This window comes from Musa acuminata, chromosome BXJ1-3 (genome assembly GCF_036884655.1).
Source record: "Musa acuminata AAA Group cultivar baxijiao chromosome BXJ1-3, Cavendish_Baxijiao_AAA, whole genome shotgun sequence".
Lineage (NCBI taxonomy): Eukaryota > Viridiplantae > Streptophyta > Magnoliopsida > Zingiberales > Musaceae > Musa > Musa acuminata.
The window spans coordinates 39930001-39950437 of record NC_088329.1 but is presented as its reverse complement, the minus strand read 5'-3'; the positions used below and the strand labels follow the sequence as shown (position 1 = coordinate 39950437).

Genomic DNA, 20437 nt, shown 5'->3' with positions numbered 1-20437 from the left:
AATAAAATTCAGATTCAAGTTGATATGAGTGTCATCTATATTATTTGATATATATATATATATATATATATATATATATATATATATATATATATATATATCTTATGTATTATATGTGTGATGACAACATGGATCTGAATTTTCTATTATCCCATATTTTTTCACCGATTTGATAATTTCAATCCAACAAAGAAATTATCCTAATTTTTAATTCAGCTGACATTATTTGTCCTTTTGGTGATTTAAGAGTAATATAAAAATGTCCGAAAATTAATATTTTCTAAAATAAAAATTGAAACAAAACAATGCCTTGAAGTGTTTCTTAAATGGATGACGTTGTAACGTTTCTGAAACGAAGAAATCAAAACACTTACAGCACCGCGAACCGGACCCGATCCGGCGGTTGGTGAAGCGGGTGCGTCCGGAAGAGGCGGAAGGTAGCGCCGACGACATGGATGCGGCTTCCAGCTTGCTATGTTTGAACTCGGCTTCTTCGGCCTTGGAGCCCGGCCACTGCTTGATCAATTCCTCAGCTAGGGCCCTCTGACTCCCTCCTCTTCTCTGCTCGGCTCATTCAATTTGAATCTGTTCGTCATTGCTCACCAGATGTTTGAAGAAAAGACGCAACAAGCCTTACACCTGGTTGGTGTCTGGTTTCAAGCAACTGAAGCTGAGTGCTGTGGGTTTATTCAGGATACTGAAGTTGCTGGGAGTGGACTTCTATAGAATCAGGCAAAGGGAGCTCTGATTTCATATCTGCGGTCATTGTCAGGTACCTTCTTCGTGTATGTTCAAAACTGAGGTGAAATGAAGTTGATTGTCTTAATTTTCAGTCATATAAGTTTTAGTTTTCGGTAGATGAAACCAACAATAAAATTCTCAGGCCCCTCACAATGTCCAAAATGCTTAAGGTAACAGTAGTACACCCATCAAGCCTTTGTAATCCAATTCAATTATTCTCCTACGTCTGATACAAGGGGTATTACAGATGCAGCACCCAGTGAGCTGCTTATAGATATTATGAACCACAATGCAAGCGAAGAAGGATGCCCTACTCTAAAAACACCACAACCAGAACAACTAGCAAAAACTTACCATTCAGCCATTTAAAAGTGAATGTCAACTGCAATATCAGTGACTTATGCACTTCAAATTACCTAGACGCAAAATTGATCCTCGTGCTAATATTCCTATGATAAAAGGGAGGCCTCTATAACTTTTTATGATACCAACAGGGTCACAGTGTCATCATAATGGTGTAACTATGACTTCAATATGCAGTCCCAAGTTGAAACATTTTCTTTTAAGATTACGAAGAATTATGCACAGATAATATCCACTGTAGCGAAAACAAAATGCAGCCCAAGAACTTTTGAGGACTTTTTTCAATTAATCATACATTTTAATATATGTACAACATCATTGGCCTCATTTATCAATGAATAAATACAACTCTTATGAAAAAGAATGTGATTATTCAAATGTGAACATTCTTGCTTATTCAGCTTGTATTCAGCAACTCTAATGCAATGTCCACAAGGGCACAAAGTGGTGTGTTGTGCCGGCTCAGTCCCACACTGCCAGAAAATACGTCGAAGCATTCGAGCTCTGATGTGGTTTCTGAGACACATTCAAGCTCCTTCTCCATATCTAGTTCAGTGAAGAATCTGATATATTTTCTATCAGAGTTCATCATCCAGATTGTGATTTCTAGTACAAATCTCCTTATTCTGGGCACCTTGGGACATGGGTAGTTATACTTCTGAAGTATTTTCACCAGTCTCTCTGCAAAATCCACATCCTTAATGCTGTGTTGTTCTAGTTTCTTGGCATATTCTTGAGCATCCATGAATCTGTAAACTTGTATGGCAAGACCAAGAGATACCTCCAGCTGTTTCATCTCTGCTGTCATGATTGCATCCAGAACCTATAGGAACACAGCAAGGGTGTCAAGCATTTGCTTGTTTCACAAGTTAAAACCTCACTAGGAAACTAATATCAATCACCATGTATTAGTCTAATTCTAAGCATAGAACTAAGAAGCAAAAACAACAAAAACAAAAGTGGAAAATAGATGAAACATGAGCATGTTAGATAGAACTTATATAGTTACTTTGATAAGAATATATATGATAATGTCTAGCATTAGCTGATCTTTTTGTTCCAGAACCTGTAACTTATAGTCAAACATAAGAAATGAAGATTGTCAAAAACAGAACATATTCAACAATATTAAAGGATCAGACAGAAAAAAAGACATTATCTGACTAATAGAAAAGAAATTACACAACTTTTTCCTTCCTTTCTTTAAGAACAGTTGCAGTGAAGTTTGGTTTTCAGGCAACAAGTGAACATAGAGAAACAGTAAAAACTTATTGTTTGACCAATGAATTTTCAGTTTGCAGGTAGAATTAATCTAAATAATTATGTATGTTCTAGTTAATATGAGTAATAAGTTAGTAAATTCTAACTTAATCCATCTTATATTTTTGATTTCGAAGTAAGATCATATATTTGCTACTTATTCAAAAATCATGACAGTCTTACCGTGCTAATGCCTGCAGTGACTCCTCTCAGACAGAAGAAGTGCTCATTGCCAACATACTTGCACAAGTTGCAAAGGATCCTCGCCGAATTTATCCAAAGCACCGGATCATCCAGTGCTTCAACGAGCTTTTCGACGATGTTCCTCTCTTTCAGAATCCTGTAACAGTTGTTCTTGCTCTCCAATGCCATCATCGCAAGCGCCTCCCCTGCTTCTACCTTCAATGCCTTCTGCTGCTGGGTGTATCCATCCTTGAAGAAGATCCACAGCAGCTCCTTAATCATCCCCCCTGTGTTGCCAATCCTCTCCCTTGCCTCCTCGTTCATTGCAAGGCTCGTTAGGATCTCAATTCCTAGCTTCTGAAGCATTATGTGGCTCTCCCCGTACTGCAAGATTTCCCTGATGTTGCTGCTAGTGAATACGATCTCCGATATCTCCTGCCGGAGCACCTTCCCGGTTTGCCCTGTCGTGCTTGCAAGCATCTTCACCACCTGCAGTGACCTCTTCATTGCCTTGACATGCGACTCAGTTGTGCTCTCTTTCATCTTCAGCTTCTCCCCGCCACTGGTGAAGTCTATGATCTTAGCTAGTAGTCCTCTGGTGTGGCCAATCTTTGCACAGTTGTCATGATCCTTGGTGAGCTTCTTCAGTATCAGCAGGCCTAACAGGTTGAACACCGAGAACTCGTGGTTGGTATTGTCCGCGGCGGCACACAGGCGGCATACCTCATCAGGCCTTGAATTCGAGCTGCTTCCACCTGTGTACAGCAATGAAGAGGTTGATTCCATGGCTCCAGGAATGCCGGCCACTCGGAGAGCATTCTGCTTCTTTCCGGCGAGCTTGGAGATGATGACCGCAGCTGACCTCCTGATCTCCTCCTCGGCTGGGTTCTTCCAATTCAGCATCTCGATGAGCCTCTCGATGACCGGAGTCGACGTGCCAATCTTGCGCAGGGTGCCGTCGGCAAAGCGGTGGCTGGTGGAGAATTTGAGCAGGATGCGGGCTCCGATAAGCTGCTCGTCGCGGGAACTCGACCCGAGGAGCTCCTCCGCGAAGGTGACGAGGTCCATTTTAAGCCCGTCGAAGATGCTCCCCTCGATGCACTTGGAGTAGGCGTCGTAGAAGAACCTCTTGATGGACACCATGCCGGTGGCGCCGAGGTGGCACTCCCTGTTCACCTCCTCAAGCAGCAGGCGGTAGCTCACCTTCCACTCCCAGTAGGCCTTCTCGGCCAGGAACAGGAGCGCCTCCGCGAGCGCCAGGCTGTAGAAGATGTTGAGCGCCGCCTTGCGGTTCTTCTTGTCGGGGTCGCCCGGAGGCAGCTCGCCGAAGTCCTGCTTCACCAGCCGCATGAGCGAGAGGGAGATGCATGAAGAGGCCGCGAGCAACTGCAGCCAGTAGAGCAGTCGGCTGACGTTTCGGGGGAGGAAAACCCATCCGGAGAACGGGAGGATGGGGACGTCACGGGTGTGCCATGTCCGTGGCGGCGGCGAAGGAGCGACTTGCGATCTCAGGTCGTTGATCATGTGGACGTTGCTCGGCATTCTCGTGGTGTGAATCGAGAATGGCCGGAAAACGAGCTTCAGTGATTGGAGGAGGACGCGGGAGCTGGACTTGAGAGCTCGGAAGCTCGACCGGCCGGCCTCGGTGAGGGACCAGGTGGCCTGGTGCTGCCACTCAAGCTCATGACTCCGGCTGAAGATGCGGGCGCCTTCAATGAGGAGGATGATGGTGATGAACCAGAAGTCTTTCCTCTCGAGCGCGATGGCGAAGCCTCCCAGGAGAACCACGGTGGCCCATATGAAGCCTAGCGTTCCGAGGCCACTGGCGGCCTTCTCGATGACAGCAAGCCGGAGCGCGAAGAGCGTCAGCTTCTTCTCGGGAGCTTCGACAACGCCATGGATTCTGCACGGCCCAGCTGAATCGTCGTCCTGGTCCACGCTCTTCGAAGGGTCATTCATCTCTCTCTGGGGTTCGAAGAACGTCGAGCCATAATTGTCCACAAGCTTGACGCTCACACTGCCAATTTGCTCGACGATCCGCAGTCGAATACTTGGCTCGCCATCTCTTGCTGTCTCCATAGGACGATGAAGAAGAGCACACTACGATGCGATTGTGATGCTACGGCAGGAGCTGCAATCGAAGAACAATTGTCCAGATGAAAATTAGTAGGCTTTTATAGGAATGAGTCCGTCAGCATGCTTGGGGGAATGCTAAGGAGGGCGAAGGGCGGCCAACTTTGCGTGGAATGTGGCTGGAAATTGTGCAACTGTTTCTCCATAAGGCAAGGAGACAAATGAAAAGATTGTGTTGTAAGGATTCTTCGGTTTGGAAGGACGAGGAAACACCAACAAGTTCAAGGAAGATCGAGAGAGAACAGGAGAGGAGGAGGAGATGAACCGCTAAATGAACTTTGGGGGCAAGTTTTTTTGGCTTACACTGAAAGAGGAAGAGTGAAGCCTGTGGCATCTATTCTGCTTCCCTCACCCTCCAAACCTTTATTTGGAGACTTCACATTATTTTTGGATGATTGCGAATCCTTGCAAGTCCTGTTTAACTGTTTACTTTGGATCTCCTCCTTATCAGACTCTCCTCAGCTTTATGTAATATTTAGCTTGGCAACAAAATTGGACAAGAAGTTTCTATTCCATGGATTTTATCTTTTTGTATGATAATTTATCCTGTCATTGGATTCCTTATTTGATCTTACTTCTGGGTTTATATATATATATATATATAAGAGATGAAATGTGTCTCAAGCATAGGATCAATGTCTCTTGACAAATAAATGTGGCTTGCTGTTTAATCTTTAGAGACATTCTCCTATGGCTTCACATACCTGTATGTGGAAGAATCGAAACATATGTTTGAGGGCAATGAATGATGAAGTCAATCATGGCCTAGCCATGAGATAACTGAAGAACTAATTCATCATGGGGAAGGAAGAATCCAATGACAAAGAAAGAGAACACCATCCCATCTGGATCGGATGTTTACTTGCTTGCATGCATGCTATGCTTCCAAGCAACCACCATCTTCATCTTCTGCCAACTGTCTGTGGTGGTAACAATGCATGCTGCCTTTGCTAGCATTCTCCATCTGCCTTGGAAAGGAGATTTCCAATCTTAACTGCAATGGGCACTTGAGATGGTATAGACAAATGGCCCTGCACTGGTGCTCTGTTACTTGGGTTAAGGTCTGAGGAAAACTCTGTTCCTTGCAGGATGAGCCATCTTTGGGGATGATGAGTTGTTAAAGAACCAGCAAGGGAAGCTTTAAAGAAATCAGTGGTCTTGTTTCTTTGGAGTGTGGCAATGCTCAACCTTTCAAGCTTGTGGTGCTAAATCTCCAGTGAAGTGATCTACTTAAGAAAGAAAGATAGAGAGAGAGAGATAGAGAGAGAAAAGAAAAGATAAAGCTGTTTCTTGTCACAGAAAGCAAGCACACATGTACTGCAACGATGATAATGATGCAGGTCATGAACAAGTTGATTAAATGGAAACAAACTCATAGAAGCCTTTTCTATCAGATTAGCTGATGTTATCAGAGAAGATTTTTCCCAAAATTTGTGTGGAAAAAGTTAATTCTTGACTGCTATCATTTCATACAAAACGTTGACTATCACAATCCAATTTTGCAAGTAACAATCGCCTCATGAATGCGTTGACCAAATAACTGATGTTGTTGTGAATTTTGATCGTTGTGATTCGTATAAATGACTAAACTGAGAATATATTAGATTTTAATTATTTAATAGTGTATCAAGTTTTTTTTTTTTATCATATGTTTATGTATACAAGTCGAATATATCTTTTTCTCGTAGTTAATATAAAATAGATTATATCTTTTTCAAGATATAGTCGTTATTGATCCAAAATACTTAAGCTCAAGTATAAATGGTTAACCCGATAATGAGATACGATAGCTAATTCAATTAACTCAAAGGCATATAAATAATCAACCTAAAATGTTTATGGTTGAAGTAAATAATAGTAAACTTATCTAACTTTTATCGACCATTAAGCTCAAGTTAATAGTTGCCTGCTATTTAACACTATGTATCAAATCATATGGAATGATTTTATAGTTGGGTCATTCATCATCTCTAATGCTAAATGTGTCCATGTTACAGTTCATACGTGCTATAAACAAAAAAATATATATAAATGTTAAAATCAATAATAAAATTAACTTAGGTAACTGTCTCAATAGAAAACATATCTTGTTTTGTAAATCAATTTGAGCAATTTATAAAAAAAAAACTCCTCGATAGTCAAATTTTATCATATGATACTATGATATTTGTTTTTTAATTAAGAGATACTCCTTTTTTATATATTATGATTGATCCTTAGTTTACTCCAAGTTATTTGAATTAAATTGATTTATTGGACATGAATCAAACTAGATTTGTTCAATAAAAATCTTAGTATTTGATTTATTCTTTTTAAATCTTATATTATAATTTTTCCTAAATTATTCTGCTATCCTCATTTCCAAATTACCCTCACCACCTCTCATTTCGCCACCTCCTCTCCCTCTCTATTAGCTTCTTTCTTCTCACCCTCATTTATTTCCCCCTCTCCATCCCCCTTCCTCTACCTCACCTCCACCTCCCTCACCCCCTCCTCCTCCCTCTCCCCCTTTCTCTCTCTCTCTCTCTTTCTCTTATCCTTCTATTCTTCTCTTTCCTTTTTCCTCTCCCTCTTTTTCCTTCTTATCCTCGAATAAATTTAATCGTCATTGTAATCGAATTACACTCGAATAAATTTAAAAACATATTAATTTTTATATAAAAATATTTTAAAAATAAAAAAATATCCTTAAAATATATTATTTTTTATTTTAAATTGTCCTAAAGTGTCTAGAAAAATCCTTACACTTGAATTACACTCATTCATAAAATATATTAAAAAAATATTTTTTTATATAAAATTATCCTTAATCCATCATGAATACAAATTTTTATATTAAAATCTTATAATAATATGTTAGTAGTTTTGGAAAAGTTTGAACTTGTTTGTTAGAAATTAACTTGAGTTATATTTGAATACATGTTCAACAAAAAAACATCCTATTTGAAAATCATCCTAAACTCATAAGAAATTTAAAAATAATATTATATATCTTAAAATCAAGTGTTAATAGTTTTTAAAATGTTTGGATTGGTTTGATTTGAATTAACTTGAATTATACTTAAGTTATTCTTAATCATAGATTCAATATAAAAATATCATATTTAAAAAATTAATCATCCCAAATTTTATAAAAAATAATAAACATATTAGCGTTACACCCCAATAGTTTCGAAGAGGTATGGATATGTTTAATGAAAATTCAAAAAGTTATTCTCGACTACATATTCAACATAAAAATACTCTACTTTAAAAATTAATCACCCCTATATTCAAAATAAAATAAAATAAAATAATAATACATATATTAGCATCCCACCTTATTAGTTTAGGAGAAATTTGGATAAGTTGGGTGAAAATTTACGTATCACAAATTGAATAAAAAAATATCTTATTTAAAAAATTAATTACTCTGAATTCATAAAAGTAAAAAAAAAAATTGATACTAAGCATATTATCATCTCATATAGTAGTTTTAGAGAAATTTATATAAATTCGATAACAATTTAACAGGTTATATTCTATCACTAATTCAACCTAAAAATAATCCTCTTTTAAAAATTTATTCATCCTAAAATCATAAAAATAATATTAAATATCTTTAAATGATATATTAGTAGTTTTAGTGAACAAAATTATACTTGAGTTATAGTAACTTACAAATTGAACAAAATTCGATTCGATCCATTGTGATCGAACTCGACTCGAAGCAATTCAACTTCAATTGTTTAGATCGGACGAAATCAACTCATGAATTTATAACTTGTTATTGTTCGATTCAAGGAAATTATTATATATTTTTGTTAAAAACCAAATATAAGGTTGTTTTTTCTATTTAGATAATCCTTTTTTTTTAAAAAAAAAGGGATATTTATCAAGAACTTTTTTTTTATAAATAACCTAATCAACCTAATTCTTCCTATCACAACTAAATCATTTGATAAAACAACGCTTATACTCCCAATTTGAGATGTTCGGGTTGATTTAACATATTATTACACAAGTAATAATTCTGTTGTTCGAGTTGATGTATCAACGGACATGAAGTGTGAGGCTTAGACTAAACATTAGGATTTGGTTGATTCAATCGACCAGTTCTTAAAGTTGGTTTGGGACAGCAACTCCTCGGCGAAACGAATGAGATCGCGTACCATGAATTCCTTCTGAGCTAAAATACTCGTGATTTTAGGTTTAGAAGGGAGGGATGGCCGCGGCGGCGCACACGGCGATGGCGTTGCGAGGCAAGATGGTGTACGAGCTCTACAGGGCGATCACCCACGTGGCGGGGCCGATCATATTCGCCCACATACAGTGGCGGAGGCTGCGCGGCCTTGAGCACCCTACCCGGTGGCCGGAACGCTTCGGTCGCTCTTCATCGCCTCGCCCTCCCGGCCCTCTCCTCTGGTTTCACGCTGTCTCTCTAGGTACTGCATTCCTTCCTTCCGCCATGGCTACGCCTGTATTCCGGTATTTGCACCTAACGATGACTTCGATTCCTCTCAGGCGAAGGATTGGCCGCGATCCCCATGATCAAGCACTGTGTTCGTGTGCAACCCAATTTCGTCGTCTTGATGACGAGCACAACGACATCGGCTTTGTAAGGACTGATATTAATTTCCTTGTTCTTTTTTATTGATTGTTTGAGAGAATTATGAAAGGATGGATTATGCATGTCAATTGTTCGACCTTAGGCTTGTTGAACATGTTGTCAGTCTTGCTGGATCTATGATTAGTAACCTTTAATGCTATAAGTGTAGATGTTAGTGATTTAGAAATGCACTGGTATCATAAGTGTTAGCACTGGTTATTGCAGTGAAGTCATCAAGGACCAGCTACCAGATGGTGTCATATATCAGGTTTGCTAATGATTCACACCATTGTTCATTCTCAATATCAAGAGACATCGTGGGTTTATTGTATCCCAGTCGGTTGCGACTGTCTTTCTTTGTGTTGGTTGCATTTCAGTGATGTTTCAATTTTTTGTTTCCTAAAATAGTTGCATATTGCAGTGACATGCATATTTTTTACAGCTTGCCCCTCTTGATTCTCCTACCGCAGTGGGTAAGTTTCTGGGATACTGGGACCCTGTTGCTGTCTTTCTTATGGAAAGTGAACTATGGCCCAACCTCATCATATCTGCTGCAGAGAAAGGAGTGAGTAATCTCTTTGTAACTCTTCTTGTTTCTACATATAATTGAAGCAGTTCTTCTAGAAGTGCTTGGTTTATGGTATTTGTGCTGGTGTCAAAAGAACCAACAAATTGATTTTTAGATGGGAATACAGTATACAAGTGAAAGATGAGACAGCAAAGGTTATGTCTTGTGAGGTAATTAGGAGATCGTTTTATCATAGCAAAAAAGGCTCATATGAGTCATACAAATATAGTGTAGTCACTGGGTAGTCATTAAGAAAAAATCTTAAGATACCCTCTCGTGACTGTGATGTGCCCTAATCAACAAGATTTCCTTTCTACATCTAAGTGAGGTCCGGATAGAATTTTAGTCTTGGTTTTTCTTGACAGGGATTTCTAATGATCTTTTGCTTTGTTCTTCTTTTGCTCATCTTCAATACACGTCTTCACGGTCCGTAACAGTAATGGGAAAGTTTTTCCTTATAAGTACAACATTTTGGATATCTTTTCTGTTTCAGACTGTTATTGTAGTACATGCGCTTTGGTTATTCATCTAGCCCTTTATTAGTTTGACAAATTGTCCCTATATTCTCATGCTTTGTGTGTATTATTTTTATTTTATACTTGTTATCTCAAAATGAGTCACCATCTATGTTCTTTTCAGATTCCAGTGGCGTTATTAAATGCTAGGATGTCGTGCAAGTCTTTTAAGCGTTGGTCAAGAACATTAGCACTGCCTCTAATTTCCTTGATGCTGTCAAAAATATCTTTGATTGCCCCACTGGTATGAACCTCTCTTCGCCTTTTTTATGCCTCGATCTGTTTTCTTTAACAATATTTACTTATTGAATATGGCAGAGCACACTTCAGGCCGTCCATTTTCAATTGCTGCATGCATCACCACATATCATCCATTTTGCTGGTGATTTGAAATATGGTATCCTTCCATATCTGACCTTATTTCTTTATTAAATTATTTATTCTTCATCGTAGTGACACTAATCTACTCCACAAATACATGGATGCAGATTATTGTGAGAAAGAGATAAGATACTATACAATTTTTGTCTTGTATGTCAAACTTCCTTTGACACACCTTTTTCCTTTAAAATTTAGCTGTAGGAGATCTCAATGTCCGTGAGGAAGACATTAGGAAAATAAAGGATCTTCAACTACAACTCGCCAGTAGGCCTGTTTGGATGGCAGCATCTATACACGAGGGTGAAGAAGAAGGTCAGCATCTCATTACTTTTTTGGTGCTTCCTTCGGCAGCTGTTGGATTATTATTCATCATTTATTGTGTTGTAGACTTCTAGTATTTTGGATTTCCTTAGTTGTTTGCTTTTTTCTATTTTCATTTTACTTAATCATTCATGAGTGTGAATATATAGTAGGTTACGATTTTATCATATAATCTATAGTTGCTTCTCTATGAAGCATGAAGAATTAAAAAAAAAATGCTTGCTGTGTCTGTCTCTTGTTGATGTTAGTCACCATAACTTGTAAGATAATTACATGCTGCATGTTCAAACATAATTAGAATATGCATCATGCATACGCCTTTATTATAATGCATGATATATATGTAGAACGCACATATCATCCACATTAGGCTCCTTTGCATATAAAAAACCAGTAACATGTCCTTTCGTGCTTTTGACTTGGTATGGATATGAATAACATCATTAATGCGATTGTAGTTGAAGCTTTTTTTTTGTAATGTGCATAAAGGGCTATCACATGTTGTGCTAATTGTACATAATATTTCATATGTAAAATTGTAGAAATTTATTTGTTGTCATCACCTGAAGAGGGATTACCCATTTTTCCCATTGCTCTTTTGTTTGTTCGCCTGCTTGAGTATTGTTGCTATCATAATATTTAATTATTAATTCACCTTTTCATTTTAATCAACTTTAATTTTTTTTCCTTGATGCAAGGGTTATTTTGTGATACATGGTCTATATCATTGTTGATGCTTTAATCACTGTTCATATTTAGGGCAAACACTTCATAAGTCATTCTAATTTCTTTTGATATTTTAATCATTATTAATGCAAATGCTTCTTGAATCACAGTCATGCTTTGGGTTCACAAAGAATTAATCAAGATGCACACCGACCTGGTTATGATTCTGGTTACAAGGCATCCACGACATGGACAACAACTTGCACTAGTATGCATCTGATGCTTTATGGGTAAATTATACATATTGTGCTATTTCCGTTAAGTCTGTATGTGAGAATCCCAAAATCCATGAAATAGGTAGTTATGTTGAAACATCATCTTCTTCTCTCAACCTGATTTTCCAAAAATCTTTAGCAGAACAGTTAGATGCCTTTTGATATGTTGGATGTTTTAAATACTGTAAATTGGTTCTGGTTCTAGAACCACTTATAGAGCCATGAACCTATAGCTGCAGTAGCCTATAGAAGCAATCTACTGTCCAATGAAAGAGCCAAATTGTTTTGTAGCAGCAGAGGAGTAACAAGTTGAGGTGTAATTACCAATGTTGCTGAATTTCATAAGACATATGCTATTTGAGCATAAATGCATGCTCGTCTATATTTTAAACTTTATTCTCTATTTTGTAAATTGTTTAAAAAAACTTTGTGAATTATTTGGTGAGAAATTTTCAAGGTTTTCTTTCTTTGCTTATGTTAGCTGAATTTTATAACCAATTAGGTCCATTCTTACTTGGCTTTTTAAGTACTGTGAATTATGAGATGCCCTTCTTCTTTGCCTGCGTGATTACTGCAGATCCAACTTGCATATTAGCTGTCATGACTAATCAACTTTTTTTAATATGTTGTCATGTATTATGTCATACAGTGCACTTTATATATATGGGATGAGTAGAGTTGTAAATGTTCTTTCTTTCTGTTAAGGAGCTTGTGGCCATAAATTAGTTGATTTATTAATTACAATACTCACTGAAATTTGCCTATATACAGACCATAATTTTCATAAGGGAAAGTTGGTAAATTCATTGAACTATTAGATTTTCAATCAGAAAATTTCTCTGGATATACTGGATTTGTCTAATATTCATGATTTAGCTTATTCAAATTGGTTAACTTAAAAAAATCATATGAAATCATGTTGCATTAGTGGAGAAAGGGTTTCAGGATTTTAATCAGAAGAATAATCTTACGAGGAGTGGACTTTAAAGATCTTTACTCTGCATAGATCTTTACGGTAATTTATTATTTTATGGATTATAAATATTTACTAGCAAATCTCAACTCTAATTGATTAGTTTTCACGGAAAATCATCCTTTATAAATTGATTAGAAAGTTCTTTTTATCTTATTTTTATGGAAAAGCTTTAATTCTTGGGCATTAACCTGATTTCTGCTATATTTCCCTCTATGAGAAATAAATTCGAGAAATTTTAGTCATATCTAGCTTTTATCTATCTCCTTGCCAATTGCTTGGGTTGTTATATATATATATATATATATATATATATATATATGAGCATTTACAATCTTTGTACAACGCATTTACTTGGTTCTATTATCTGTGCAGGCATTAAAGAAACAAGGGATGAATGTTTCATTGAGGTCTAGAAGTGAAACAATTTCTTGTAGCACTAGTATATATGTGGTGGACACTTTGGGTTGGTATTTCATATTACTGTTTAGTGCTTGCATGATGCTAGAATCTATGTTGGTTGCTCATGTATTGCTTTTGGGTTATTCTTTTCTATTTCAAATTCATCCAACCCAGCTTCCATCATTCATATCTTTTATTCATGTATATTTATATCACGTCTACATTTTTCATTGTTCCATATGTAATAGACCATATTTTGATTGGATATGGAGTGATTTCAATAGGCGCTTGGGCGCTCGCCTAGGCGCTCAGGCGAGACGAGGCCCGAGCGCCTCGCTTCATGTCCGGGCGCCTCGCTTCAAAGAGGCGCCGCCTGGGCGCTCGCTCGAGCCCAGGCGCTGGGCGCTTCGGGCGAGCGCCTGGGTTAAACCAGGCGATCGAACCAGATTTTTAGGTCTGGTTGGTCTCCGGTGCTTTAGTTGGTTCAATCGAACCAACTAAATCACCGATATCGAGCTCCCTCTTTCGATTTCCCCAACCCTAACACACGATTTTGCCGCCGAGATTTCTTCTCCGTTGTCGCTGCTCTCTGCTGTCACTACTCGCCGCTGCCACAATCGCTGCTTGTCGACTGCTCGCCGTTGCCAATCGCTGCTCGTCGTCACTGTCGTCGCTCGCCGCTCCCGTTGCCGCTGCTCCCATTGTCGCTCACCGTTGCCGCTCGCAGCTCTCACTCTCGCTATCGCTGTCGCTCGTCACTCTCGCTCCAGCTATAGTTGTTGCCTGCTATTGCTGCCGTTGCCTCAACAGCCTCAGTCTTCTCACACTCTTCTCACTATACTGTTAATAGTATATTAACAGTATACTGTTAACTATATACTAATAATAGTATTTTTATTTATTAGATTAATAACATATTATTTTGATTTTAATACTATTAATTTTTATTTATTTAATAATATATTTTTTATTTAAAAAATAAAAATATACTATTATGATTTATTTATTTATTATGATTTTGTACCTAATTTTCTTAATTTAATAGCATATTTTTTATTTAAATAATTATATTTATTAATTATATTATATATTTTTTATATTTTAGCGTCTCGCTTTGCTCGGGCGAACGCCTAGCGCCTCGGGCGTTTTTGGACCTTGGCACCTTTTGGCGCCGAACGTTTTTTAAATCACTGTGGAGTACTGTGCTTTAAACTTTAAACTTGCGAAGTGTAAATAGGCATCAGTGTTTTGGATCCAAAAACTGAGATTGGTGCAATTGTTTGAGCTTGTTGATGATTGGTCTACTGTAGATTGGTAATATATTTATAATAACTGGTTTATGTTACCTAAACTAATTCTAGCTTGATAAACAAAACATAAAAGGGATTAGGATGTGTATGGCAAATAAGTATGTGAGCATTTTTTTAAGGTAATCCAAAAGTAATGGGATCAATGGCCTTTTGTAGAGAAACAATTATGTGACTAGGATGTGGTGTATAAAATCTCTAGATATTCAAGTTGTGAAAAACAGGGCTACAGTTGCTGCATATCCCATGGACATTTTTAGATGAGAAATGAAAAATAACATGAATAGATCTGACTCTCCAGTTAAGTAAGCCTATCTTTGCACCAGAAAACTAGTTCATAAAAGCAAGTTAGTGATCCGCCAACTGTCAGGGGGTTCTGTCACAGAACCTCAGACTATATGATAGTAAGAAGTTGATGTGGGGTGACACTAACATTTGACCTGGAATTGATATGTTATGCTTGCACAGTTATCAAGAATCTTGTCATCGACATATTTTTGACACAAAATAAGATCCTTTTGAATGAGATGCATAGGAGTATTGAAGTCTTAAACTGCATAATTCAATTCCTAACATGCGGATTGGCAATTATATGGTTAAATGAAGGTTTTTTTGTGATCATTTTCTTTCTCTGGGCACTATATTTGTCATAAAATACAGCATGATGCTTTACTATGCCTGTTGTATGGGAAGATGCCAGAGAATGGTACAGAAAGTCATGATGTATAGCCATCATCTTCTGTAGTAATCTGACATCGATAGGTCTTCATGTCTTGCTTCCATTGATCAAGAATGGCTGTTCTATTTGTCCACACTAAATTGTAGCAGTTATTTATGTTATTTGACAAAGGTCCTAAAGTCGTAAACATTATTCCTTCCAGAATATATTATGCATTTAATTATCTGCCTAATTATGCAAAGCATTTGACGGTGGATGATCTAAAAGATATCTGAGGATTATGCAAACCAAGATCTTTTTGTTCACATTATTTTTTAAGCTAAGAAAAATATTATTTGATTTTCTAATTTAAGGATGCCTGTCACTGACAAATTTTTCATACTGAACTATTCATGATATTCTAGGATGTATATTCCTACTGGAAATGGAAGATGAATTTTTAGATATTTGATGGTTTGAGTCCTTATGTGCTTGCAGTTGATTCAAGAAGCAAGAGAAAAGATCAGTCTTGTTGGACAAATAAGTTTGACGTGGTTACTTTTGCGACAAATACTTTGTGAAGAGTGCTTTTCTGTTTGATATGATTCAAAGGATGCTACTGTATGTCATTTTGATCCCATGGAGAAACTTCGCTTGGAATAAGTTTGTAACTGAGAATCCCGGTGACACTAGTTTGTCTAATAATTAAGTGGAAACATACGACTTCAAGTTGTGGTCTATATTCTATTAATTATTTTATACTACAGCCATGCCATGGTTACCTTTATCTTCTAGCTGTTGATGTACATCTGCCATTTTGACTGATTTAGCATATTTTGTTCCTAAAGATGATTTACTTTATTCACAGGAGTGAGAGTAGGTAGCTGTCAATATTAAGGATAGTGTGGGCTATAATTAAGCAGCATACAATAGCTAGGATATTCTGTCTTAAACAACTAGGTAGAATAGAGCGAAAATAAGGCTTCCTGTTATTAGGCTATCGATAATCGCTGGAGTAGTTAATGTATATGTAGGTTGTTGTCTCATTCAGGATGCTGATATTTTAGAACTATGGTGTTGAACATACGTAAGCTATGCATTTTCATTAGGTAGGTAGTCAGCTGAAATTTGTCTATAAATGCACCTCATCTTTGCATAAGAGCCATCATTTTTCTTTTTTATTACTATATTTGTTTCATGTCTATTGTTATTCAGTTTGTTTGGCACATTTCTCTCAATAGGGACTGCAAACATAAGTTCCATCTATCTGATCCCAATTAGTTAGGATTTATGCATTATTTCTCTATAGCAAGTGAATAGATTTAAAGAGTCTTTTGGTTAGCTATGTAATCATGTGTGGGTCTTTGCTAGAGTTAAATTTGTTGTTATGACATTTTTTTATGATACACAGAAGTTAAAAAATCTGCTTATATGTTCTCATTACTTATTATTTTAATGTTTGGGTGCTGTTTGGTGGGGGATTTCTAATTTTTGCTAACTTTATGATACAGGTGAACTTAGGACACTTTATAGGATAACTCCAATTGCTGTGATTGGAGGTTCTTTTTTGCCTTGTTTAGCTGGTCATAATGTTGCTGAGGCTGCTGCTGCTGGTTGTGCTGTTTTAACAGGTAATAAGCTAAGCTTACATTAGTACTTACTAAACATCTTTCCAGAAAGTGTGTGTTGCTTCAATGTTTGAAAAACTTTCAGGTCCTTATGTTGGACATTTCTCGCATATGTTAGCTGGAATGATACAAGCAGCTAGTTCATCAGTCCAGCAGGTCAGAGGTGTCAGTTGTTTCTTTGTCTGCCTACTCCTGAAAGGCCACTATTATCTAAATGCTGTGTATTTAGTTTAATTTTTATAGAACTTTTGCATAATAAATCATGCATTGTTGTGATGAAACAGAAATTTTATGGTTTTGGTAAAGGGTAAATCTGGAATTATTTTAATTGATAGATGTTGATAAAATTTTAAAGCTACCCGAAACTCAGGTACTCCAGATATACTAATAATATGAATTTTTTAATAAAGAAATTTTGTCTAGGATACAAGTTATCAGATGCTGATTATGTTTTTGCCTGACCTTGTTGGTCACCGTAGTTCCCTTGATTTCTGTATTTGTTGTCAACCCATAGAAAAATCAGCTTTTATCTTGCAATTGAGTAGGAAGAGCTGAACTTGTCCATGTTATGTTGGTCATTTATTTTGGAGAGTACACATTGTAGTTATGATAGTAAATTCCATAGCAATGGTATAATGAAACTCAACATCTTGTTTTTAAGCGTTTGCACTATGGGACATTCACCCTTCTCATCATCATTAATTTTTCTAGTACATTTTTAGTATTTTTATCTGCAAATTTCAGCACATATGTACATTATTCTGTTCCCCTGTAGCATTGACACCAGACACTGTCCTTGCAGGTTGCAGATAAAGCTGAACTATTAGAAGCACTGAAAAAGCTGCTTACCGATAAAAAGTCTTTGGAAGCACACTGCAGGGCTGCAAAATATGCATTTTCAACTGTTTCAAAGGGAGTTGTGGAAAACGTCTGGAAACTTGTATGTACATTTGTTCTTAAACAGTCCATAGGAAAATCAGATGAAGGTTGATCAATGGTGAGAGTCTCGTGATATGTTGTGTCCTTTTCTTTATCGTTATTTTATTTACTGAAGATAATTACTGATCCTTGAAAGCTATATTTGATCATTTAAACACTAATTTGTGATCATGGCTTTGTTTAAATGGCTAGTGCCTGATTCTATATTTTTATGCTAGTCAGTCATTTTTTTAAAACTTAGGTTCATAGTTTTGGCATTCTTTGTCTGCACAAAATGGAGATTTCTTTGTCATCTTTGCATTTTTTTTCTTGAACAATATGCATGTTCAGATTTTTCAGTTAGTTTGTATCCTCTGTAGGAATGGAAATGGGTTAAAGTTTCAGTTATTAGAAAAAATGTCAACTCGTTCTCTATTCTACTTTGCAGGGGTCTGTTTTATTTGCTCACTTCTGCTTTTGGTATGCAGGCTTGTTCTTTGTTGAACTTGACTCTTACGATTCGATTGTACAGAACAATTTTGTGGAATAGGTGGAAGACGATCAATATCTTCTCCAAGTGGTTTATTGTGATTGTTCCTTTTGCTTTCTGCTAGTGTCAGCAACCAATCAGGGCTTCCTGTACTTCTGATCCGCAGAGAAGAAGCTGCTATTCGTGTACTGCTTGCACAATGTACAAGTTGGTGTATTTGTTTGGCCCAGAGTAGATGTTGGTCTCGTCGCTGAACAATGGAGATTTTACCTCTTACAAAATCTTAACTATTACAAGAATGACGATGTGCGACAGCGTTTTTTACTATGACAGGTTCATGGGTTTCATACATTAGCAAAAAGTTTATAGGTCTTGGCATCCAGAACGATCTGCCGCACTGCAGAAATGGAACCTAGCACTGACAGTATCGAGAATACTATGGCTATGGTGGTGTTCAACCAAAAAAGCAGGCCTCTCTTTGAAGGTTTGAAGGTGATGTTGTACATAACTGATGGCACTGCAAAATCAAGGGGCAGGAACCCAAAAGCACCAATGGCTGCATTGAAGGCACCAAAGAAAGGGAGCATCGCTGCTATGAGAGTTGCTATGGCGATGGATAGTGACCGGAAGATGAGCCTTGGAACAATGTTCCGAGCAGAGTATTGATCCTTGGTTGGGTCAGCAAACAACCCCTCAAGTATCTCATTTGATGGCTGCAAGTATACCTGTGTGAATCAATAGGAGCTTTGGATCAGCTAGATGATTGGCAGGCATACTTCAATATGTTCTTTAGTTTACTGAACATTCCAAGTTTCAGAACAAATTTATAAAGGGAAGCTCATAGAAGTTTCTGTTCTTACCACTCCTACAGCGGCTAGTTGGAGAAGAATAAACAAATTGGTCATCACGAGGAACCACTTTGGAACTAAAGTTGAGCTGTTCTTCAGAATGAAGTTGGTAAGGATGGAGCCTTCAGCTTGGTTGCCGAATGCCCAGTACCCCGATATCGCCACGCTGAAGAATGTCATTATCACGATCGCGTAGCTGAGACAAAGGCCTTTGAACATCTTTCCTGTTACAGGTCGAGCTGCTGTTGCCTGGCAAGATTGTGCAAGAAAAACAACAGATGAAGGTTCTACCGAATAGTTGTCACTCTCATCTCGTTCACCAGTGTCTACAGTGCAAAAGGAAGAACAGACCTGTATCTCTGGAATGATACCATTGCCGTAGGTGGTTGCGATGATTGCAATGCCACTGAATATGCCGAAGATACGGTCTTGGCTATCACTTGAAAGAGAGTAGTCTCTCGGTGGTGCGCCAGCCGAGTGTCCTGTCATCAATTCAAGGTATGTGTTATGTTTTGTTTATCTAAAATAAATTGTCCAATAGAATCCTAGTAATCTATGGTGTATTAAGCGTAGAGAGGGAAAGGAATAATACCTGCATATATGGAACCTGCAGTGGCACATGCACTGTACGCCAAGCAGAGCATTAGAGAGATGAGGTTGACATGCCTGAGGGAGTGGAAGGAGGGGATCTGCGCCAGGACCATCATGAATACCCCGAAGATGGCCACGAACTCATAAAATTTCATCGTGCCTTCCGGCCTTGCAATCAGGTATATGGACTGTAAAAGCTTAGTTTAATTTAGTTCTTCTAGTCAACAAATAATTAGTTTGATAGGCTGCAGGAGGTGAATTGAGCCAATAAAAATTTTGATTTAATTCGTCCGGTTAACGCAACAAATGACTAGTTTGATAGGTTGTGCAAGGGTGTAGGAGGTGAATTGAGCCAATAAATGTACCTTCAAGCTTTGTCCTCCCAGTAGGCCTACACCAAAAACTGTAGAAAAGCATATTGTGAACTGAATTGGGGCAACATAGTAACGACCCCATTTTGGCCCTGTTTCATACGAACCCAAACGTTTGATTAGTTCAAGATTAGCATTGGTGTAGGTTCCGTTTGAACCGGAACTGAACTGATCCGAAATTGGTATCGAACCATGATTGAGATGATTAGTTTCAATTAGAACCGGCGGTTATAGTTCAGTTCTGAATTGACCAAAAA

The 20437-nt window shown here is 37.6% G+C and overlaps 3 protein-coding genes across 4 annotated transcripts in view; 1 reads left to right on the top strand and 2 right to left on the bottom strand.

Moving 5' to 3' along the window:
- Window positions 1–1374: 1374 nt before the first annotated feature.
- LOC103979569 (uncharacterized) lies at window positions 1375–5162 on the bottom strand. Its single transcript, XM_009395743.3, has 2 exons — window positions 2548–5162; window positions 1375–1927 (listed from the first exon to the last, which is right to left on the bottom strand). The coding sequence occupies exons 1-2, from the start codon at window positions 4624–4626 to the stop codon at window positions 1502–1504; spliced, it is 2505 nt and encodes an 834-aa protein (XP_009394018.2). The 5' UTR covers window positions 4627–5162; the 3' UTR covers window positions 1375–1501.
- Window positions 5163–8740: 3578 nt separating this feature from the next.
- On the top strand, window positions 8741–20130 carry LOC135629613 (probable 3-deoxy-D-manno-octulosonic acid transferase, mitochondrial). Of its 2 annotated transcripts, XM_065137205.1 has the most exons (14): window positions 8741–9104; window positions 9184–9277; window positions 9494–9536; window positions 9711–9833; window positions 10476–10595; window positions 10670–10748; window positions 10928–11044; window positions 11890–11987; window positions 13343–13433; window positions 16846–16965; window positions 17048–17118; window positions 17765–17959; window positions 18369–19716; window positions 19832–20130. In XM_065137205.1, exons 1-12 carry the CDS (start codon window positions 8885–8887, stop codon window positions 17951–17953), a joined length of 1365 nt encoding a protein of 454 aa, XP_064993277.1. In that variant the 5' UTR covers window positions 8741–8884; the 3' UTR covers window positions 17954–17959; window positions 18369–19716; window positions 19832–20130. The 2 variants fall into 2 exon arrangements, with proteins under 2 accessions (XP_064993277.1, XP_064993288.1); XM_065137216.1 differs by lacking the exons at window positions 16846–16965; window positions 17048–17118; window positions 17765–17959; window positions 18369–19716; window positions 19832–20130 and adding an exon at window positions 15833–16832 and having other exon boundaries at window positions 8742–9104.
- Window positions 18715–20437, bottom strand: part of LOC135629608 (GABA transporter 1-like) — a 3360-nt gene continuing 1637 nt past the window's right edge. The window contains exons 3-7 of the mRNA XM_065137198.1: window positions 20175–20272; window positions 19811–19997; window positions 19570–19700; window positions 19231–19467; window positions 18715–19095 (exon numbers count right to left, since the gene is read on the bottom strand). Coding sequence (XP_064993270.1) covers window positions 18715–19095; window positions 19231–19467; window positions 19570–19700; window positions 19811–19997; window positions 20175–20272 — 1034 coding nt within the window. The remainder of the gene's footprint in view (window positions 19096–19230; window positions 19468–19569; window positions 19701–19810; window positions 19998–20174; window positions 20273–20437) is intronic.

Bases quoted from the DNA above. Each gene is read 5' to 3' on its own strand.
- LOC103979569 (XM_009395743.3), bottom strand. From the start codon at position 4,626: ATGGAGACAGCAAGAGATGGCGAGCCAAGTATTCGACTGCGGATCGTC. The intron at 1,928-2,547 runs GTAAGACTGTCA...GTGTTCCTATAG, and splicing joins TCACTGCAGGCATTAGCACG to GTTCTGGATGCAATCATGAC.
- LOC135629613 (XM_065137205.1), top strand. From the start codon at position 8,885: ATGGCCGCGGCGGCGCACACGGCGATGGCGTTGCGAGGCAAGATGGTG. The intron at 16,966-17,047 runs GTAATAAGCTAA...AAAAACTTTCAG, and splicing joins TGGTTGTGCTGTTTTAACAG to GTCCTTATGTTGGACATTTC. The intron at 17,119-17,764 runs GTCAGAGGTGTC...CTGTCCTTGCAG, and splicing joins CTAGTTCATCAGTCCAGCAG to GTTGCAGATAAAGCTGAACT.